Source organism: Anopheles aquasalis, chromosome 3, assembly GCF_943734665.1.
Source record: "Anopheles aquasalis chromosome 3, idAnoAquaMG_Q_19, whole genome shotgun sequence".
Lineage (NCBI taxonomy): Eukaryota > Metazoa > Arthropoda > Insecta > Diptera > Culicidae > Anopheles > Anopheles aquasalis.
In genome coordinates this window covers 8,582,501-8,606,500 of record NC_064878.1, presented here as the reverse complement: position 1 = coordinate 8,606,500, position 24,000 = coordinate 8,582,501, and the positions used below count along the sequence as shown (strand labels likewise).

General features: G+C 48.7%; 1 protein-coding gene across 12 annotated transcripts in view; it reads left to right on the top strand.

Annotated features, from left to right (window-relative positions):
- Nucleotides 1-24,000, top strand: part of LOC126578875 (heterogeneous nuclear ribonucleoprotein L) — a 146,743-nt gene that overhangs the window by 84,316 nt on the left and 38,427 nt on the right. For 8 of the 12 annotated variants that reach the window (XM_050241850.1, XM_050241856.1, XM_050241855.1 and 5 more), the window contains exon 4: nt 19,561-19,648. In XM_050241850.1, the coding sequence (XP_050097807.1) occupies nt 19,561-19,648 (88 nt within the window). Of the gene's footprint in view, nt 1-19,559; nt 19,649-24,000 lie in introns of those variants that run through there. The other 4 variants (XM_050241860.1, XM_050241858.1, XM_050241859.1 and 1 more) reach the window with 1 other exon arrangement.

Here is a 24,000-nt window from a genome sequence, read left to right as displayed (position 1 = left end):
GGCGAGGATTTATCTTAAACGCCGTCGGGTGCGATGACGATCGCCAATGGGTTTTTTCTTTTATTATTTTTTAAAAGCATTTCCGCGGATCATTAGGCATTCATCCTTCTCCCGTGGGGTTATCAGAGCCAACTGGCAGTAAACTGTCTGGAATGACACCCTAGGATTTTTAAGACGAGCTGTCGATTCGGAATGGACAGGTCCTGATCAATTTGATGATTAAGTCACTCACGGTGGTTGGATGTACAAATACTCGAAGGCGTTTTCTGAAGTATTGACCATGCAGAAGTATACCTTCGTGATTGTCTGCACATCTTGGAGATGAAATTCTTCATAAAGACTATTCCAGGAAGGATGACACTAGTAGAGACCAGAATCCAGTCATATCCTTTAAGAATTTTGTACCTGTGTTCATCCATCCATGTATCTTGTTTTTAGAAAGATGTAAAATATTATGTGAATGTTGCTATAGCTAAAAATTCGAGACAAAATATTGTTGCTGCTAGCGACAGAACCAGCTGATTATTAGTAGAGTACCATCGGAAAATGCTTTTTACTATTTTTTCCCTCGTGAAATGTAATGAAATTAGCTTTGTTTTCACCGATAAAAGCACTCCGTTCGAATGGATCTTGACAAAGCTGCACGCACGCTAAATTGCCCCATTTCTAAATGATCTAAACTTCGTGAGTGCTTCGCTGGTGGATGCTGGCTGCTCCTCTCGCGGTGGTCAGTACGCGTTCCGCTCGATGGTCCCTGACAGCAATTACATTACTTTCTCGCATTCGCGAACCATCCTAGCTCTCCGGGAACCATCTCGCAGCGCATCGAGCATCGTCAGTAACATTATTAATAGCCCCCGGCGTGCTCGACTGCTTGCTTGCTGCCACCAAACGCTCGAACGCTCGAAATCGATGGACAAAATCCATCACCATCAGCTGTGTGCAGCTACAGCGGAGTTCCGGGATCCGGTGCAACCATTTGCTGCTCTGTGGTTCGCAACGAATTATGCAACGCAATTTGTCCCTTTTGTACCGACCGTCCCTGTGAGCGTCGTCGACGTCGTTGTGGTCGCTGGATTGGAACACTCCAGAGCTGGACTGTTAAAATAATTGCAGCATGACAATTCCAGATGAAATTAGCTTTCAGGCAACAGCACACTTGGGGGACTTGGCTTGCAGCAGTGGTCGCATTGTTCGCGGACCATGGGCATGCCATGGGCGGGCAAAATGCACGGGGGCCAGATCTGGCCTGGATGACTGGCGCGCTGTCGCTGGCTGTGTTTGTTTTATGTTTCGCTTTTCACGAAAATCGAAAATGGTTTCGCGTGCGCACACACTCGCTCCCGCTGCACAATGTGCGGAGATAATCGATTTCTAGATTAATATTACAATTAATTGATCCATTTGGATTTCGAAATGCGGGCGCCCCGAGGACGCCAGACTGTGTGCCTTCATTTACGTACAATTGCATTTGGTCCTCAAGCCGTCCACTGTTTGGGAACACTTTCTCTCGATACAAAGGGATGGTCCCGGTTGTATCTGACAGAAAGGTTTCCCTCGGGGCAAACTGACGTGCTGCTGGTAGGTAACAGGGCTACGCTCACCTTTTACCTTATTGCTTACCAGTCATGTCAGCATAAGTGTGCTCTCGATGATCCATGGCACTCCAGTACAATTGTGTGTATCCGATGATATGGGAAGTCGCCCGGAACTAGAACAGTTCCCCATATCCCACGTACCACTTCCTGTGTTGCCAGTTTTCTTTTCATCTGGGAACGCACAGCACAGGCGCGGAACACGGAACGTGAAAGGGGGAAATTATATATTTTTGCAAAAGTTAAAGTGGTGGAGTCTAGGGCGTGAGAGACAAAACCATGCGCGCACACCGCACCGTCGCGACTTGCGTGAATGCGTTCGCGATTCTATGAGTACGTGCCCCGACCTGCGTGGGAAAGTTTTCACTTTTTCTTGCGTTAGCGTGTCTTTATTTGTGTTCCGTATGCACCTTCTGGAGCGACAAGAAAGTGGAAAGCTCTGCCTTCGAGTGCAACGGAGCTATGGGAATGCACCACCAGCTTGTTCTCGGTAGCTGTCGTCGATCACAGGAAATCGTTTCCATGCGGGCAGAGAAAACGACTTCTAAACATAAGGGTAATCGTTGTTCTCACCGTTGTTGTTCGCGTCGTTCATGGGGGAAATGACTGAAAGTGCAAACAAACAGGAAATCGGAAGGTTTTTGCATGTTTCAACAACAAAAAAATGCGACTGATGTTTGCACTTTACTAATGGTACTCTGGAGTATGTATTTGTAAAGCACCAATGTTTATGGAAAATCTTAGTTAGAGCTGGATTAACACCAAACAACTACATAATAAATGTCATGCACTACTAGGCTGCCACAAATGTCACTCGCTTATGTTCCTTTTCTCTCTTCTCTTTCTAGGTAAGCGCACCGTGTTAAGCCCTCCTTAATCCCGTAAGGTATTTGTATCTTGCGTCAGCGCACAGGCATGGCATAATTCGTCACCCAAGTTCCAAGGTCTCCCGACCGTCAAATCACTGAGCATCCTGGGCAGAACGTTCGTTAAACACCACCGCTCCAGGGTGTATTAATAATTTAAAGCTCCACCAGGGATTATGCCCATCAGCCAGCATGCCAGCCACCCAGCAGCCGCCACTTTGCGTCTTTAATGGCTCGCAGACGGCGCAAGGAGAAGCAGTCGCCAGATGGAGTGGTCAGTTACCTTTGCTTGTGAACTCTATGGTGTGTTGTGGTGCTCTGTCCTCTGTTGTGGCCTGGTTCGTTGGAATATCACAAAAATATTTCAATTTTATCACCATCCAAAGGGGGCGGGCCACCATCATCACCAACACTCCCTCTGCGTGTTTGATTGACAACACGTCATGCACGTGTCACGCGTGAAGCGACTTTTGATTGAGTTGATTATTCGCAGATACGGCGTCGTCGTCGTCGTCGTCGACACCGTTGTTGGTTTCTAAAAGGCAATTTAGGAACTGTGCTGCTTGGGCTGGGACTTTGGACGAAGCGAGTGTAATAACGAAATCGAAAAAAAGTGAGTTCGTTAGCGCGACAACAGCGGTGCGACTCATTGGAGTCAGTGAGTCAATGGGGTTACCGAATTCTTCTTGGACGTGTCTCGAATTGAAATCTCCCAAGAACGGTTTGTTAATCATCCTCGATTCCCATTGTAGTGTTCCACTTTTTGTTCCCGAACCGAACACCCCGATCGTTGTGGAAGTGATTCTTTAAGCTGATGAAGGTTAGCGTTCTTTCTCCTTGACATTCACCTTCGTGGAATTCTAAAAAATGGTGATTCCCGGAAGTGATGCACTTCTGGATAACGCACACAAAACGGATAACGTATTTCACTCCCGGAACTATACCGGAAGTTGACAGACCACTTCCGCGTTCCGGTAGCAGGGCGGTATCAGGTTAATTTGCATTTTAACTGGATGGAGCTTGATTTGAAATTCGATCAGTTCTGCACCGTTCGATTGCAGAATGGGAGGGGAGGCGCAATTTGGAGGCAAGGCAAGCAGACAGTAAACGAGCGAATGCGTCCCAATCCAACCAATCATCGAGGAGTTGAGGGGTCCGGGAAATGATGGAAAGTGTAGCGGGGAGCACACATACACCACCCACAGCCAGCAGCGTTGTTCTCGCTTTTATCCATAATGGTGAAAAGTAAAATTGAATTTCAATAATTGGATCGATTCCGACTCGAAGGCGAGTTCCCTGGATTTTTCCGGGAAATCGATGCAGTATCCCAATGGAGCCGACTATACGATGAGAACTGTTGTCCATTAGCACGAGTCTGCTTTTTAAAAAAGAAAGTCGTCGCCTTTTACAACCCGATTCCCGGGATTTGAAGTGGAACACTTTATCATGCTCTCGCTCATCAGCAGCTGCAGGAAGGCCAGGATGGAGCAGAGTGAGTCCATCATGATACTGGATAGTCAATTAAATGTGAACCCATTTGGCCGGCGCGATCCTAGTTCAAAGCAGTCGCACAAACACATACTCAAGATCGTGAACTCTCATCAGTGCCCCATGAGGTGGAACTTCTCCAATTCTCGGCGAACTGAGCCAGAGTGCGACTTGAAGGAAAAGAACGAATGAATGAAGCCAGCCAAGTCAACGTTCTGAATCAGCATTTTCGAATGTACGTTCCTTGTGAGTGTGCCTAGAAGCTCCTGCCAAAGGGGGTCCCATTGTGGCGCTACTGACCACCAGACGGCCAGACCACCTCCTCATATGTAGGTCTGTGCCGGCTCGTAAAAGTGGATGGACTTTTCCTCCAGGCCACCGATAGAATTGCTAGCTGGCTGGCTCGTTGGCGCTCCTGGGCATTTGTTTAATGAAGTGTTTTTCCTGCGTCGAGAAGGAAAACAACTCACTCCACACTCCATCGCTCTTTTGCTCTCTCTCTCTCTCTATGTCGAGTGGCTTCGTGATGCTGCCAGTGCTGCACTGCTGGCACTGCTGTGTTCGAGGCCATGTGCGTCTGCAGATAACGTTTCATCAGGTCAGCGAGCGAAGAAAGTTTCCCTTTTCCCTCGCCGCCCTTCTGTATAGTTGGCAGAAGCGCCCTATAAAAATGTCGACAACGCATTCAACGAAAGCCATAGAGTGGGAGAGGAGGAGAGTGCTAAGAGGTTTGCCATGTGGTTTATGACCATTGCAGCAAATGGTGATATTCGCCATGGAGCAGTCGACGTCGTCGTCGTTGTCGGCGAAGGCACTGCGTAAATATGATATGGCATCCTTGCTGGTACTAGTACCTCCTGTTGGTGCAAGCGATATTTCATCGCCACAAGATTCGTTGAAATTGAAGTCGAGTCGTTGTGCCGAAAGGGGCCGGGAGGGTATTGTTTGGAAATGTGGTGTAATGAGATCTGATGACTTTGGTCCAGACACCACTGCCCTTTGACGCCAGGACAATGCATCTAACTTCGGGGTAAACAATACATTTTACTTCGAATCCATCTATTCTCAAGAATTCCATTACTAGTGCAGACATGTAAGCAGGAATGAGAAGGATAAAATGCATTGCTGTCGATGGTATAGAGGAATATAAGAAGAGAGAGAGAAAGAGGGCGAGGATGGAGCATTAGCGTGTCCCACACATCACGAAGAGTAATCAGCTAAAACCCAGCAGCATCCGGATTAAATGAGGTACTTCACGTACACCGGGGCTCCTTTGGTCCGGGTGTGTTGCGTAGCGAGAGCTCTACCCATATGCGAGCATCACAACGTGGATGTCCTCTCCTTCGCTATGCATGAAATTTGAATAAATAATTCAATGCGACTGCGCGGGGGAGGTGCACGGCGTGCGGTGTTGTGTTCTGCTACATATTCTGTTGTAGCGTAACCACCACCACATAAACCGGGAATGAGGACGAGAAAGATCCTGTGCAGTGTCACCTGGCGTTGGTGACCAGCGAGCGCACAACCGGCCCACGCTGCTCGAGCGGTCGCCCTGCATCACTGCGTTCCACCAAGAAAAAGGATATCCAGTGGCCCGGGGTGGTAGTGGTGAAGTGGTGCGCATTAAAATTGGATTATCCCCCTGGTCAGGCGACCGGGTAGCAGCGAGACCTCAACCTGGCCGTAGTGTAGGTCCTCGAATGGTAGAAGCGCATTTAAAATGCAGTTGACATCGACATTCACATTCATGCAAATCATCATCGACTAGCAGCAGCAGCACCAGTAGCATTGAACTGCCGAACGAGTCCCGCGACTCGACTCGTCGTGGGAGTTTCTTCTTTTTTTTTTTGTCGAAATGACGAAGTACTTCTCGATAGGCCCCCCCGGGGTGGACAGGTGTGTGCAGGCGGTGGCGTGTAGTGGTTTTATTAGATTTTAAAAATGTAGCACAATGTAGCGTGGAGTGGTGGTGGTGGTCGCACGCAACCACACGAAGGGATTATCAATCCTGGAAACATATCGTCGCCATCGCGCCGACATTTGCACATTCCGCTGACGCTGCTGACTCTGTCTGTGTGGTTAGTGCAGTGGTCTCCACATCGCCCGGGGGTGCTTTGCTGGCCGCCTGCCAGGCTCCTCGGTCTCCAGTTCCGGATTAGGACGATTTCCGGGTCATACAACTGTAGCTCCACGGAGAAAGCGAGGGAACACTCCATTCCGGTTGGTTGGGCTGGAGCAGTGTACGCCATCTGGTGATGGTGCCCTCCGTGGTCGTGTATTCCTATGAATGGCCTAACCGGGACTAACATTTGCTTTTTACTCAAATAAATGTTGATGGGAGTTTCGAAAAAAAAAGGAGAAAACAGGATCCAGCATTCTACTGCTGGCAGGTTGTGAAAAGGGACCGTTTAAGGATCGTCCCTTCTCCGGCTCGTCGTCGTCGTTGCGGTTTGCCAAACTGTGTCGAGTGAGTGAAGTGAGTCTCGGGGTCGACATGTTGCGAAGGGGCCCGCGAATGGCCCACCACATCACTCCACCCGGGCCCAACGGCCAACAGCAGCATCCGGTTGTTATAGTTTTCAGCAGCCGTAGGCTTGGGCCGGATAAAATGGACGTCCTCGGAATACATGGAATGAAATGTTTTGAATTAATAATCAACAACGACGGCGATGATGGTGGTGGTGATCCTGCTGCTGGGTTCGTGAGGAAGGTTGTTACTAACCGGATTACTTTTACCGCTTCAGGTCCATTAGAATACGCTTTCGCTGGTGATGCCGACCGACGCAGTCATATTTCAAACCGAGGAACCGACCGGCGTGTACGGGATGACCATCGAAGAGGGTCCCGGGATATGCTATTGGTTAATATCCGGCAGCAGGGCATCCGGAAGGGATGACGATACGGCTCGTTTCGTTTTAGTTGCCAAAGAAGTAACGAGCGAGTGAGGACCGACCACCGTCATCAGCAGCAGCATCATCAGCATCATCGCTGCCACTGAAGTGCGCTTGAAACTACTCAGCTTTCCAGCGAAGCGTCCTCGAGCCATGGCGGAAAGGGAAGAGGATTATAAGGGATGAGGCTGCTCGTTGCTGCAACGCAGTATGGTTTTTGGAATTCGCATAACTTTCGCTTAAACTTCCTGTCCACGCCCTCTACGGACCGGCGTGGACGTGGTGTGTTTCAATATTTTCCCTGCCTGAATGGGTACCTCCTCGGTGACTGCGGATGTCCCAGGGCAAATTTGATTGCCCAAGACTGACGGTGGCGCCATAACCGTTGCTGTGCTGATACCGGCTACTATCAAGCAGTACGCAACCTGTAACAGCAATCATTTGTTGTATGCTTGTGATGGATGCTTTGTTGAAGGTTAAGGTTGCTTTTTGCTGCGGGAAGTGGACCCCAAAAAAGGATCTCTCAACACACAGAGCAATCAATATTCTTTTAAAGAAAGTAAGACGAAACAACGGATCCTCGGACCCCGCTACTCTCACAAATGAGCTCGTGTTCGTAAAATCTCAGAATGTCATCAATTCATTAGCCTAACGACCGGAAATGGCCACTCAACGGGAATGATGATGCCGCCAAGCGAACGGGAATAAAGGGGGGAAAAGCTTTTCCTTTGCTGCTTTTCCTCGAATCCGGCGAAAGGCGCGTGCTCGCTCGCCGCTCGCTTTAACTAGAAGGGATAACAAGCGCGCTCACGGAACACATTCCTATTAGCGGACGGGCGAAAACCGGGATGGAAACCTATTAAACCACAAGAAAGACGAAGGAGAACGTTGTTTTCGCCGGTCGACCATTGAATACCGGTGCTTTCCCGCTTTGTTACGGCGCACAACGAACTACAAGCTCTCTTTCTGGCTCTGTTGGCCTGGCTGCGATGATGCATACGCACGGGAGCTAATAATGAGGAGTTTAGGGATCGAACTCACCGCCATCGTTGTCCTCTTGTTCGTTGTGTTCGATCGTTGGATTCCTTTCTTTCCAAAATGGAGTTCACATTCCATCAAAACTGACTGTCTTGTTCGTTGTCGGTCGTTGTCCTTTGTTTGGTGGAACCCCGAACCCCCTTGGCGTATTGCTGTGTGCGTATATTTCCGAGACTCCTTGGAAGCACTTCTGAATGTCTCATAAAACCCATCAATTGCCGATTTTATTGATCTACTAAAGTCCCCCCGTAGTAACAGTGTCCCGCAGGTGTGTCTTTGGGGTTCCTCTTATTAAAGGCCACCAGCTGAGGTGCCCTCATTCAATTAGGATACTAAAACCTCCAAGTATACGACGGTACGCATCACCGATGGGGGGGGGGGGGGGGGGGGGGGGCTGGAAGCTCGCCTGTTCGCGAAGCGATATACAAAAGCCAGGAGCAGTCGAGAAGCATAAATGGAAATATATTGGAAAGGAACCTGAGCAGAGTCATGAAACATATGGCCCAAGGAGTTCGGGCGTTCTAAAGCAGACCCGCAGATATTTTCAACGTTTTTCTCTCACTATCGTTCCCTTTCCCCGGAAAGGAATGTTAACCAAACGCGCTTCATTAACACACCGCTGGAACATAGTTTCCGTGCCTGGGTGTCCTGGGTTGTTGTCGTTCGGGTTGGTTTTTGCAGGGGACCGAAGCGTCAAAAGTTTGTCATGTTTTATTGGCGAAACTATTTTATGGGATTGTGAAGCCGAGCAGCCCCTCATCTACCGCTACCCCTCGCCATAAACTTTGAGCCTCGGTGCTTTTGCTTGGTTCGGGGAGTTGGCTTGGATTCTGCATTCCATCCCATCGATAGCGAACCGAATAAACAAAGCCAAAATGCACAAATAACCCAGCGTGTGAATCCTGCTAATGAAAGCCCAACAGAGAGAGAGAGAGAGCGAGCAAGAGAGAGACAGAGAAAAAGGCATAAGAGTGAATGAAACTAAAAACTCGATCGACGAGGATATTTACCCGGGGGGAGAATGTGCTTGGAGTGGACGAGAGAAAGAGAGGCTTCGAAGGAGATAATAAATTGAAGCAGCATAACTTTTCCCACCCCCTCTGGCCCTCCGCAAGCTACCCCAGGGGAATGGTGACGGAGCACAAAGCCACCTCCAGGCGAACCGGGCGCACACTGCGGGTCTTCCTTTAATATCTTTGTTATGAGCTCACGTCCAGCAGGAATCCTGGCTTTATGAGGGGAAGGCCATTTCCAATGAGACGAAAGGCTGCAAAGCTAACCTAGGGGTGGGAAAAAGGGGCGTGGAGAAAGGAGGAGGAAAAGTTTATTTTATGATTCCCTCCTCCGTGTGCGCTCGCCTGGGGCAGATTTCGGATAACAACCCACTGCCCCCTGCAACATGAAGCGCTTTTCTGAGGCTTCCAGCAGCAGAGGGAGACTCGATCATGAGTTTTGACCGTTGGCGTTGATGAGAACAGCCGGTCCAGGGTCCAGGATTCCAGGTTAATGAGTGATTCGACAAAAGATTCCACAGGGTGTCGACGGGAGAAGAATGGAAAAGGTGTACACGAGAAGCAGGGAGAGAAGGAATGAAAGAGCGGGGTTGAAATCAGCCACCAAGTGGCGATAGCTTCCAGCGTTAGTCGTTAGCCAGTCAGTTTCCTCCAATGGATCGTAATAATTAAAAGCATAAACGGGGCGGCACCGAGCGGCAGAGAGAGAGAGAGAGAGAGATTTTTATGCAAAACATGAACCTCGCCTTATGATGTGTCGATGAAAGGAGGCGCCACTTGCTTTCAATCCCCCCCTCCCTTTTGGTTATCCTCAGCGAATGGTGAATGGCAGTGGTCGGTCAGTGGTGGAAATAGAAATTAAAAATTCAAATGAAATGATAACACCATTAAGCTTCATCTGTGTGTGCCCGTGTGTCCTGCTTCGGCCGGCCCGTGTCCGAATAACAAGCTTCAAATTTCCCACTCAAGCACACGTGCGCTCGATTGGAGTAGGATTCGTTTTTTTCCCCAATTTTTTTTTTTCGTATTGTGTTAAATCCTCGTCCGAATCCTCGTCGTTTCGGTCTGTCCGACACACATTCACAGACACGAACATTTGCACACGAGAAGTGGTCCTTTGGGGTTTTTGTGGGGTTTTGTGCGGTTGTTGGTGCCGTTGTGCGAAGTGAATGTTTTAACATAATATTGAAGCTTTTTGTGTTGGTGCGCACCGGGGGTTGGGGGAATCATGGTAATCATTTCCGCAATAGCTCCCTAGTTGGTTTGCCACCTTTTCCCCGCCCACAATTCCTCTTACAGGAGTGCGAACGAAACGAAAACGAATTAATGTGGATTGGTATATCGAATGGCGTAGGGACATGAAATACCCGCGGGCCGTTCGAGGCCTTTCCGGTGTAACCCCTTTTTCCCGTGTGGGGTTCGGTGGGTAAATGTTGTTTCCGATGAGTGTTTAATGCTCCATGGAGATTACAGTATTTTTGTTGGTAATTGTTTTGATAGTTACAACAACGGGGGAAATTGCTTGTTGATTGCATTGCACCTTTTGCGTTTGCAGAGCACCTTCGAACAAAGCAAACTTTCGTTGCCCCGCAACGTTACTCAAAAGCCAGCCCTCATTTTGTGGGGAGCAAACGATGGCAAAATGTGATGAAAATGGGTTATCATCGTGATGGAATAAGCGAAGGCGTGTACCACCTGTGCCTCATGTGATGGAATGGAATGGTTTTCGATTTTCATGCTCTAATCCCGCTTATCCAGCCGGGATGGGGCGAACTTTTTGGGGAATTTCTTTTCATGTCGTTTCAAGCACACCGATATGATATAGTGACTATGGCGACTGGCATGAAAAGGGAAACTTCTTCGCAAGATGGTCCTGTAGAATAAGAAGAACAAAAATATGTTCGCTTTTCAATATATTCGATCGGGAAAATCAGCCCAATTTTTGGCAATTATTTAGGGTTAAACATTAAACATTTGTTCATTCTTACGGCGTGCTTATTATTCGTACATTTGCTATAAAAAAAATTCTTCGTTAGATAACGACCATAAGATTGTACACTTCGGCCGTCATTATATATGTTAAAAAAAAGATTTTACATGATACCTCATGAATTCATGAGTATTGTCCTCAAATTTGATGTAAACTCTCCCCGACTACCTCATAAACGAGTTGCAATTCAGGGATTTTGAGGACTCGATTTGGAACACCTGTGTTTAGAAGAAACCATTTTGAAGTTGTAATATTTTTTTCGCTTATTCTTCAGTCCTCAAAACCAAACTTATATAAAATAAATGTTTAAAAGAAACCACCATTTCGGATAACTTTAAGCATTCATCAGATTAGTATTTATGATTCCCTATCAATTCCCTTTCTGTACCAACTTCTGCAAAAGATCCGTCCCTGTTCGTAAAAAGAATAAACAAAATAACGGGGCAAACTGGCGGCAATCAACATATTCGGTTCGGTCGGATGTATGTGCAAACATGCCGATCGAACCCGATGGACGAGGGATTCAAGTCGTAATTGAACTCACCGATTGGCTCACATGTCCTTCGCTTTCTCTCTCTCTCTGTCGACGATCTGAACACTGAACGTGACGTACGTACGACTAAAATATGATAGTCACTATCATCCTCCATCCAACAACCACTCTTGCTCCACTGATCAACATCCTTTCTGGCCATCTTGCACCAATACACATTCACGCTATCTAGCCCCAAATGTCGGCCCACGATCCTGATGAAAATCATTCAATATCCCCGGGAACGAAGGAACCGGATTTAAACCGTTTGCTATTCGATCCGAGATTTTTCTCCTCCATTTGCTCCTTTCTGCTTTCCGTTATCTGGATTGACCGGATGGTTGTGCTGGCTGGCTGTCGGGATGACTGGACTGAACTGGACTGGATGGAACGATAGTCCCCGTGGTACACGCCACGTGCATGGTACGGGCTTTTCCATTAAACTCCGTATCCACCCCCTGGGTTCCTGGGCTACTCCAAAGGGATGCTATCCTTGGGTTGCTGTACTATCCCGCGTCTATGTCTCTGGGATCGTGATGGCCTTTTCGGGGAGGGCTTCCCCCCCCCCCCCCCCCCACGGGCGCGCCACTCCTATCCGTATCGATATGAGCGAAAATTGATCTAAATTCTTCAATGTTTGAAAACTCATCCAAATCGCCGGGCACGAGAAACGGCAGATGATGAGAAACATGACAAAATGCGCCACGGGTCTTTGACTCTCTCTTCGCACCATCACCACCAGCAGAGGTCCTTCGTCCGCTTTTGAGCGATCGTTTCAAGCATGATAAGCCAAAAGAGCAAACAAGTGAATGACCATCCAGTCAACGGGGGGCGGCCACTATGATGGTCTGCGAATCTGATACGAATTTACGAGTAGTGTCCGTGGGACCAAGGCAAGCGCCATTAAATCAACTCCTCCATGAATGGTGGTGATGGACGGTGGACAGCGGTCACCAAGGATCTCACTCTCGTCCCTTCGCACTAGCTTGCGAACGAAATTAAATCAAATTTCTTTATCCTTTCTAGTCGTGCAAAAATGCCCTGTCCCCAAGCCCAGGATATGACGAAACTGCTCGTTGGGCTGGAAAAGTGGAAATGAAAAAGAACGGGACAGCTAACGTACACCGTGCGCTAGTCTTTTGCGGCGAAAAAGCCAAAGCTAGAGCTGAGATGAAGGAAAATCGAGGACAAACCCTGGGTGTTCTTCCAGAGTGAGATGGATGATAGATGATCGACAGACACACTGTGTGCCGCTTCTCTATAGAGCCATTGATGTTTTATTTTGCGATTTAGGGATTCGGTGTCTGAAGAACTGAATTAACAAACTTCCATTTAAATTTATGAATCAACATGTTGCGAACGCCAGGACGAACGTCAGTCTATCTCCTTCTTGCTTCCTTTCTACCGTGTCGAGTCAGTGGATGATGCGAATTTAATAGAATTTTGATCGATAAGGCAGCGAACTCTCACGAGACTTTCGCGCCCCCGGAAAGAGAAATCTGCTCGATTCTCGTCCTTGGGCCAGCCGAAATCATGCAATGAAAAATTGATATTCTTCTCAGTGATTTCGAGCGAATGAACCTGCTGTTGAGTTGAGGTAGCGCAAGGAATGTATGTGTGCCGGACGGAGTCGCACTCCTACTCGCATCGATCCCGTGTGTAAGCGTGTTGCTCCTACCTCAGCGGGATATCCTCCAACCGGGAATGGAGCGTGGTTGTGTCATTAAGTTTAATAAATTAAATTATTCCACCACTCAGTGGAGGGTCGGAGCGTCTCGCTATTGAGCGACCAGATCGACTAAAAACGCGACACCTGTTCGCCCACGAAACCTGCGACACCTACTCGCCCACAACAACACGGGAGAGAGTGTTGGTGGGTGCTGTTGGTGTGCGTTGAATGGAAAATTCGTTTCACACAATGGACGCTAATTCGATTTTCGGCGAGTTATCGAGGCGACACTTTTTGGGGTATAACGGATTGAATTTTGTGATTTAAAGAGAGAGAGTCTCTTCAACACTCGTCGGTACGAAGTGTCTGCGTGTCTGTTTTGTTGATTTTGATTTGGATTTCATCGAAATGTCTATCTTGCAGACGGTGGTTGGCTTCAGATACGCGCGGCTTCATGACACTAGTACACGTGTTGCTTTTCCAATATTCATGCGAAGCGTCTGTTGTTGGGGAGAGAGAGAGAGAGTGAGTGAGTGATGGATTGGTTTAGCTGCACGCATCCATCCAGCTGCCCGACCAATGTGTCTAGACGATATGACTCCCTAAAGCCACTCTGCATGTGAATCCTGAGGTCTGAACGTCTGTGCCTTTGGTCGTATCATCCACCGAACTCTACGCTTTTGCATGATAGATGACGAGCACTAGATGGTACTTGTGAGGATTGTGTTGTACCATTGAACTTGGGAGATTTCGATAGAACTCCAACCTATGGCCACCACCATGCATATTGTGGAAAAGTAAAGCCCAGCACCGCTTTAAAGCACTCAATCAGGAATCCTTTTGTTATTTTTTGCGCTCTGTAAATCATCAGGCGCGCTCGCTTGATGTGGTGCTGCTTTAACAATCAAGCGTCAGCAGCACCCATCGCTCGGGATGGACCCCATCCGGAGTTGCGGTCCCACTCCGGCTGTCAGAGCATAATGCTGGAAATTAATCTTTCACTTGTTGAAATTAAATTATCGCCCATTTTTCATTAAAACTCTTCTTCTCTCCCGCCGGACCGCCGGAAAACTCCGATCACCCTTCTTCTCACCACTACTGACCCCCGGTGAGATTCATGTCCGCCGCGGTGTTTGGCGTGTCCGATGGCACAACTAATCACCCTTCTTTAGGCCCCATAGTCCCGTGCGGATAACAGTGTTCTCTTTTCGGGTTCAAAGCTTTTTTTGTTGGGTGAAAAGTCCTATCTCAACCAAGTTTCTACCACGATGGTGGTAGTGGTGGTGGTGGTGGCGGCGGCCATCTAAAGACTAAAATTGGAAGAACATTGGACCGTAAAAATTGTGGAAGAGGAACACGACGAGAAGGGGCAGAAAGCAGAAGAAGTATTGAAATTAAAAATAATTTAAATTTGTGCGCGGAAGCCTGCAAAAAAGGCCGCCCAAGTCGTGGCCGCTGTTTTTGTGTGTTCGCCTGAGCATCATCACCGCAGGCCGGCGGCCACAAGATTCATGGGGCGCACCCAGCCCAGCCACCCATCAGGATATCCTGCCATTGCACTAATCGCCTGCAGCGTGAATAATTTAACATCATTTGCATAATTTTCCACGCAAACCACCAAGGCGCGAGCGAGCGAGCGAGCCAGCGATGCGTTCCCGTGATTTATTCTTCCATCGTTTTTTTTTCTCCATTTCATGCGATCACCGTGATGTTGGTGGTCGCCGCGTGAAGACAGTGCAAGCAAAAGCCATTTGCAAAAGGTATTCCATTCCGTAGATCGGAAGCTCTGAATTGCTTACTTATTGCTTGCGATTCATATTGTTCTCGCCCCCAGTCCCAGCCTAGTCTTTAGGATTTTCCCCCAAATGATCATTTCGGGATCTGGTTCTTGTTCTTGAGGTCCGATTCATGCGATTCCTCATTAATGGTGCCCTCGGGCTACCCGCGGTGTGTGACACAAAATGCGAATCGCACCGGAAATGTGCGCCGCATGGTTCTTGAACGAGAGGAGGGCGCTCGATGGTGAAAAGTTGGCCAGTAGCATCAGGTAGCAGCATGGTCTTCATAGCGGGACTAATAGAATCATAAATCTCAATTGTTCTACAAGAGAGTCCAGGCCTGGAAATTGTTGGAAGTTTTGCTAACGGACTTGAGATAAGGATTGCTATCCTTATAATATGTTTTCTCAAGATCTTGAGAACATTTAACGTTCCTTTCCTTTTTCCTTCTGAGAGGAATTATTCCTTCTTTATGTTGAGAGATCCTTCTCAACATAAATACACCGCACCATGTGGCTATTAAGTCTAATCTCTCGTTGTCCAAAAGCGCATGAAACGGAACGGAAGATGAAAGGTCATCCTTTGGTGTGGTCAAACCCTTTTGCTTTTCAAAATTTGAAGCCACTGACAGGTTATTTACGCACGGATTTCGCTGCCAAACAGTCGCTGTCAAAGCTCATCAGTTCGACATAATCCAGCTCACGAGGCAGAATATCCTCTCGGTTCTTGGTTCTTCACCGGTGAAACCACCGGGTTCACGGTGGCGAGCCCCAGACAAAGCCCCAACAACCAGCCAGCCAGCCAGCCAGACTGCCTGCCAGCACAACTGTTGATCGGGTTTACGTCCTTTGTCCAATCCAATCGACCAATACAGATATAGGTGCTACCCCTGGCGCCCTAACTTTATGGTTTACCGAGTTTCTCTCCGTGGTCCGGACTATCGAGGATACCTCGCCACCGACTGGCCATTGGTAGCACGGACTCATCATGATTATTCATGAGCCCACTATCCCGAATCTCGGTCAGCGCTTTTTCGTCCCGGGTACACCTCACGGTTTTAAGGATTGATTCTGTGCCTCTTGCTTTGTCGATACTCGCTTTCCTGTAAACCGTCGAAAGATGGTGGCCACCGATGGCGGACAATAACCGGGAAAGGGCCCGCCCGTGATTGTCGTCCCCAGGGAGAAGTTTCATTTGCAGTTTACCGAGCGCCACACTAACGATGTGAAGAAAGCACGCCCGGCCCTCGAGCCGAAGGACTTTATTTTGGAGCAATTTAGTTCGCCCTTTCTCTCTCACTGCGTCCTTCTCTCAATTGTACACAATTACAATGCTCTATTTGCGATCAGTGAAAGAGTATTGTATCGTGATAAAGTGTGATACATTCATTTGCTTTTAAACTGGACGGCAAATACCGGGAACAATCCGGTCGTTCTTCATTTTTCAGGGTCTGGCTTTTATGTTTCATTCGGTTTCCTGCTACTCCAATCCAGAAGTAGTTAGTATTCCTGTGTGCAGACTGTTACGGCCACGTGCGGTGCGCTACATATCCTTTCCTGGCATACCGTGCGATCTGTGGAGGTGCTTTCGATTGTATCCTGCCTGCCTGTCTGCCTGATTATCATTCATCGCACGCCGGAGTTATTCTGCTGATTTTTATGATATCCTGGTGCTGGCGAATATGATATTCCGGCGGGTGAGAGAAAGGGGACAATTCGATACCTGTATTAATAAAAATATCCAACATTTTATCACTTCATATCTGTGTTCTGTTATGTGTGCTCTGTTCTATTCCATCGCCCATCGATGCACGGGCAGCTGGCAAGAATCGCAGAGCAGAGGGTCTGCCAATAATACCTCTGAATCGATTAGTGATTTATGCTGGCACCTCATAAAATACACTTCTTCCTTTTCGGTCATTAATTTGATGCCAGTTCTTGGCAGGATGCCGCAACTTCTCAACTTTGAGTGTGCCTAACGCAAAGATAAATATAAAATTATCGTAAAGAACTGATGGAAAATAAAAATTGAATTTCATCTGTTCATAACTGGCAATTGAATCGGTTATGGGGAAGAAACGTCTATTGAATATCCCTAAATGGTGTACCGGTTGAAGTGGTATCACTTGTGTTGTAACTAATTGGATTAGCATGAAGGACGAAACTTTTTTGGCACCATCATCACCACCACCACGACCAGAAGCACGACAACCATTAGCCTCTTCTTCACTTTTCCAGCAAAATTGCCTACAACCGTGTATTCCCTGAGTGATTTATCTTTCCCCAATGATAATCTTTGCAGTCATTAGCAGCTGACCGAGAGTTTTCGGTCCCTGCTGCGTGTTGCGCCCCATGACACGCCGTTGTTATGCCGGAAAACCATTCGTGTTAGCGGCCCAAACTCCCGCCTTCGTTGGTGTGGCGTCTCCATCAAAAAGGTGCCTATGACTGTTCGATGATGTTGTTCAGAAGCTCCGTGAACATTAGCTTGATTTGATCCGAAGTGACGAATGGGGAAGGGGAGAAGGAAAACCTCCCGAAAAAAAACCGCCAAAGAAGAAGGCGCCCTCGGTGAAACAATGACACAGCAAAACTGCGGTTGTGTGCGTGTCTCGCGCGCGCAAATCTTCCATCAGAAACATGATGGCGAATCCGAAAATGGCGACATCCGTGGAATCCATCTGCGGGATTATCATCAGCACTTTCCCAGGAAGAGCTTTAGCAGCAGTGTTGGAGTTGACTTCAAACGGGGGTGGTCTGGGTTGTTGACCAACACTCTAGAGGACGATTAGTGCTTGTTTTGTGCGGTGCGCGTGATGATGATGATGGTGGTGGTGGTGGCGATGAAATGGTAGAAGTAAGTGGAATTGATCACTTTACGTTCGGCGAACCGGAACTAATGGCCATCATGCCCGTGTGGCTACTAAACGATTCCTCCCGGGGGCCCGGGTCTAAACACTATGTTTTCCGTTCTCGCTTCCGATCCGAATCCGAAACGGAGTGAAGTGAGGAGGAAGAATGCGGGATACTAATTAGCGGCGCTTTGACATCGTGGAACCGTGGATGTGCTTAACGGCAGCTGCGCTTCATCTTCTAATTATAAGCGCGTGCACGAATGGCCTTTGATGGTCTTCCAATCGGACAACCGGTGTTCTAGTCACCCAGGATTGTGAATGGTGCCATTGCTTAAAGCAATATTTTGTGTGCGACCACAAGTTCCTGTTTCCTGTGTTGTAGGCCAGGACTAAGATTAGTAAAAGTAAGCGATAAGGAGGTATGGAAGGCACCGGTAGAACCTTCAGGACCTTCAGGGCCCAATGACACACGGGAAGTTGCTGCTTCCTAATTTATCGGGGCACAATAACCCTGTTGGACCACGGACTGGACCGCTTTTCCTGCTCGTTTCCATTTGTCAGTAACGGCTGGCTGGTTGGGTGGTATTGCAAGAATGTTACCACCACGGCGGTGTATGTTGTGGTCTGATTTATGGTTCCTTCTAGCCCCACGGAGTTTATGTGTGTGCGAGGTCCCCGTGGCGGCATATCCTCTAATTTGTGCTGCCTAGGATCCCAAGGAATTGAATCATTACACAGACACCAATACGCCGGGCTTACAATGAACGATTTGTTACTGTTCTAGCATCCACCCACCCGCCCGGAAGGCTACATGGGAACGCTTGGAAGGGAAATTAATGACGGTGTCGCTCCTACCCTCGCAATTGTGTTCCACGCGCTCTTTTGGGGATTCGGTCCCGTGGTTCTATGGTTCGTTCTCTATTTCCGGCAGCTATAAAGATAACACTCTTCTACTCCCGGTCCCGGTTATCTGGCTCTACTCCCGGCAACGGCAGCGACCTATTCGTCCTTTTTATGGGGTCACAAAATTTTCGATGTGTGTACACTGATAATTTTTGTGGACGGAATTGCAAATGAGTCTTGGTGGTGGTGGTGGTGGTGGTACACGTTCCCTGTCGTTCCATTTTTCCTCGTTTCTTATCATTCGATGAGGATACAGTGTGAGAGTGTGTACCGTTCACGATCCATTGCGCCGAGTGCCGAGTTTGCGAAAAGTTGTAAATGACTTGTTCCTTTCCCGGGATGAAGTGTCGTCCTGCCGTCCCATTCTCAGCACGCCTTGCGCGCGCCATTGCTGCGGTCGTTCCGGGGATGTTTTTCGTCGGATGGCATCATCGCAGTATGGCGGCCCATGGCGAGCTGCAGCGAAGGTGGTAATGGTGGGGGATTGTAAAATTCTAGGGAAATTTTCAACAAGAATGAATGTATTCATTTCACCTTACCTTCCGCTGTGCACGTGGCGCGCAGGATCCGAGGAGAAGCGTCCCCTGTGGGCATATGTGGTACGACGCGCGCTGAGTGACAGCAGCTCGACACCATTTGTGGTGCGAAAGTAGAAGGGGCAGGAGGAGGAGTAGGATGAGAAGAAAGGTGGTTGACATTTTAATTGACTTCACATGCTCTCACCGACAACCACCACACCATTCTCCATTACGTTCTTCTCCAGCGGTGGGCTCGAGGTGATGAGAATGTGCAGTCTGGACATTTTCTGTTTGAACGAAAAAACGAACGCGCAGAACATTGTTGAGCTTCATTCTTTGTGTTACAGACCGAATTCTCTAAGCACTGGACGGTGTAATGTATTTTAATTGTAAGTTCTCATCATTCTTTTTCTCTCTCGTTCCAGGACGTGCTCTACACGATCTGCCATCCGAATGGCCAGGTGCAACGCATCGTGATATTCAAGAAGAACGGCGTCCAGGCGATGGTTGAATATCCTTTTCCAAACTGACCGCTAATGATTATGAAGACAATTATACTGTTCCTTCCTCTCGCTCACGGTTTTCCATCACTGCTCGCCCGTTTACTCGCCGATGTGATGCTCGATTTGTTTATACACCATTTGCGGCCATGGTGCCGGCCTGGTCTAACCAGCCAGCCAGCAAGCAACCGTTATAACACACAAATTACCAACCGCGTGCGGCGCGAAATTGAATGAATTTAACGAGCGATAAATTCTGCTGCCAGCATCAGCACCATCCTGGATACCGCGTGGTCATAACGCGATCGCACAGAGGGGCACCGTGCCGCGTCACCATCACGTTTATTTGTCCAAGGAAATTGCGCTACCATAGAGGAGTGAGTGACCACCACCGAGAGCGCGAAAAGCGTTCGCCGCCGCCACCGCCACCGCCGGGATTGGCAAGATTCAAATATCATAAAAAATGGTGCGGGTGAAGACACGAACGATAAATTTGCTCAAAGCACATCTCTTCCGTCGGTTCCCTCCCTCCGGAGCTGGGAGCCGCTACTCCTCTCCGAGCAACGTTACTGCTCGGTACTGTCCAAGTGCCAGGCGCACGTAGTTACGCACCGTTTCGCACCTCGTTTGAATGGATTTTACTCATTCATTCCGCCGCCCCCGAAAGCCTCGTCGTCGTCGTGATGGGAGACCGTTGCCGGATGTGGTTGAGAGTATGCCGGCTAGCGGCGGAGGTATATAAACAAATTTATTCATGCTGTTGTAAGCGTGGTCACCCCTAATCAGCTTGCCATCTGGTGGTTGCAAATGAAATTTCGGCATCGCACCGGCGTGTAGCACAGGTTGGCATGGCCTGTCGGCCCCCCGGTGTCGAATGTGTCGCTGTCAGGTGGTTGCTGGCGGTGACCAGGACCAGTAGCAACCACCTCTTGCCCTAGCGTGAATGGTGTAGGGGCAGAGCGGTGGAAGAACGGGCGGGAAATAATTTGCTCCACGAAATTGTCACTCAAAATTAATTGTCTGTCGGTGATATACTGGGTTACATTAATTGGGAATTGGGTATGCGAGCGCGCACCGCCTGGTCGTGCTGCAAACAACGGAGAAAAAGCACATTTGTGTCGGTTGCTGCTGCTGCTGCTGCTGCTGGCTAGCTTGTGATCCAGCCACCGATACCGACACCACGGACACCGGCGGGTGCCCCTGAATGAGAGAAGTTCATTTTATCGTTATCGTTAACATCCGCTCGCCCGTACGCCGCCATCGAGGTGTTTGTTACCTCCAAAGACCAAGATTTGTTGCTCGAGGCCTGCGCACCATTATCGCAAACACCGCCACCATTATTTTGTGGCTTCGGGGCTCACCGGTTACATGGTTTTTGGTTGCAAATTTTATGCCCCATACCACCACCACCACCATCACCGATGGTAATTAGAACTTAAAACGTTGCCACTCACTAGGCGGCCTTTTTCAATTTTCCACATTGAAGCGGAAATCCTTCCTGGATTTAATCGGCGGTGGCGTCGGCGGCACACTACGGTGTCATTCACAAGCGCGATAAGATTTTGAGCGATAGCAAGCGACATGGTATGAGGTTTAGCGATAGCGCAGCGCATAAACTCATAAGTTTATGGCAACACAATATTGCCCCGTGTGGTGCTTTGCTTTTGCATAAATGCAATCGTAAACAATCATTATGAGTTCTTCGGTGAGGTCGGGCCAAAAAATCGGGCTGCTTCTCCGTCATTACGCCCAGGATCCTTATTAAGGGTGTAGAGAGCACTTGATCCAACGCCATTACGCACACCAATGATCTTACACCCCCGGGCGGGTCTCGAAGACGTCTATTAGCTTCCTATCTCAGGCCCTTCGGGGGCTTTCGCCTGCCGTTGGTTCGATGGTTTTTGCAAACAAAGAAAAAGGATAATGCTCTCTACCACCATTTCAGCCCGGATCCTCCGCCGGTGCCGCGTGGATCGATGGTGGTGGATTATTTGCTTTGTGTCGTCGCCTCGGTCCGTTGCTCTGGTCGGTCTCGTGATATTCGCCTTATCGTTACGGTTGATGATCAATTAACATAAATGAGGGGTCGATGGTAGCGAACGATGACCGTGATTGCCTCTTCTTTTAAGCAAGGATTGATGGAGATGAAATGGCAGAAAAAAAAAGCAAAACGATGCGAACCAATTCATTAGCATCTCTATCGCCCGCCAGAGATTCCTCCGGAGTGGCTCTAGCCTTTCGCCATCGCCTTATCAGAGATAGGTGCGGTTCTCAAGGATGCGACACGAAGCATTGGAAACATTGTGACACAATCCCGGTGTCGCGATTAAACGGGCTGGGAAATCCAGGGACGATCCCGCTAATTGGTAGCTCATTAGGCACCGGGATACATATCCACGGAGCGCTGTTCAACTTTCACGGGATGCGTCGTCATCAGGGCTAGGGATGACCATTTGCTTCAACTATCAACAGAACTCGTGGCACCGGCACGGCACTGCCCAGGCTCTCGCCCCCGTCATCAGTAACAATCAGTAGTAATAAATGATAATTGAGTTCATCTTTCTTCCGCCCGGAATGTTCTGTAGAGCGCACAGAGCGCCCAGCGCACCGCTGTGTCCTCTATAGCGCTCTCGGTGCCTACTACTAATGCCGATAGTAATGCAGCATCGTTTATTGTTGTGTCCTGTGTCCGGAGGTGGAGCAACAGCAGCAGCAGCAGGTCCGGTGGACATCGTTCGCTCTCTAATGCTTCACCAACAGTCGAGCGAGAGAGGCTGTAGGCTGTTGCGAGACCGAGGCTTCGCGGATCCTTAATAACACTTTCGTTCCCTCCGCTTAAGCCTTAATCAGTGATAAATTTTCACATTTTTTTTAAGGTCGTTTGCAGTAGTTTTCTGTATCGACATCTCTCGCTTTATCTCTCTTTGTCTCGCTTTCGTTTGTTGAATTAAAGTGGAACGCGAGCTTCATAGCCGAGTGTGCGGCTTCGCGAGCATCGCCTGCAAACGATGGTGGCCACCGGATGGTAGCAGCACCGAGAACGATGTTGTGCCCCAGCCAGAGCCTAATGATTGCAGTAAAGAATGGTCTTAAGCGCATCCTCTGTGCGGTACTAGCGCGTCTGGTTTTATTTTCCATTTATTTCGCTTTTCACCTCACTGACTCTCAGCAATACTGGTAGTGGATGGTTGGCGACGGTGGGGATTTTAATTTTTCCACAGGTGAACCCAATTTTCCGCATGTTCCGCGCCGTACAGATCTGTTGCTGCGGCAATGTGGCCGCTCATGAAAATATGACCATCGACATCCAAGGACGATGGTGTGTGTGCGGCCAGCTGCTCGCAAAGTGTTCTCACTTCAAAGCAACCACAAGAAAGGAACGGCAGCGCGAACATCCTCCCGCCCATGGAGGTGTCTCACGGGATTGGGTTTGTTTTGCACATTACGATGTGCGCCCGCTTCGGGGACCGTGGAAGGTTTTACGATGTAATCATCTTCAAGAGCAGCAGCAGCGGTGCGCCTCTCCAAATGCAGCCCCTAACTGGAGCGGTCGGAAAAGTCATTACCTTAGATTATCCCCCATCCAAAGACACACTGGCAAAGGTCGCCCCTGCATACAGGAGTAACAACTTTATCCGCATTATGTGTATTGTGGGCTATTGTTTTGAAACGAGAAGCGCTCCGTTGTCACGTCGCCGGCTTGTGGTTCAATTTCCGGAAGTGCAACTTTTAATTACAAAGTATCGCGTGCCATCGTGGTATTGATTCCTCAGCCATTGTATCCAGGCATCTTCCGGCATTCTTATTGCGATTATCTCGGGGAAAAGAAATCCCTTATTCAAGCGACCTTGTGTGACCGACATTTTGTGAACTCCGCAGCAGTTGTGTTCTAACCAACAACGGCTTGCTGCTTCTTTGTCGGCATCAGAAAAGGGGAAGTGCAGATTACGAAATCAGCACATTTACACTAATCCATTTCCGTCGCCGTCCGATGAAAAACAGGTGGCGCAAAGTGTGTTCCTCTTGCATTTCCCACGGGCAACCACACAAACGGGGTTTCCTGGCTGTGGTGTGCTGTGGCTGCTGCTGCTGCTGCTGCTGGAATGCTGCTGCGAGTAAAGATTTAGAGCCTCATAAACCAGGCAAACTGGCCTGGGGATGTCATACTTGATACTTTATTGATGTGTCACAAACGAGCGTGCGAGCGAGCGAGCGAGCGAGGGCATTCCGCGATCATCGTTCCAGCTCGCGCATAAAATAAATTATCATTTTAGCACATCGTGCGTTACGCGCGTGTGTGTTCGTTGGGTTTTAGTTTTTTGTTTGTCGCGCACCATCGTGTGCCGCGCAAGCAGAAACCCGTTT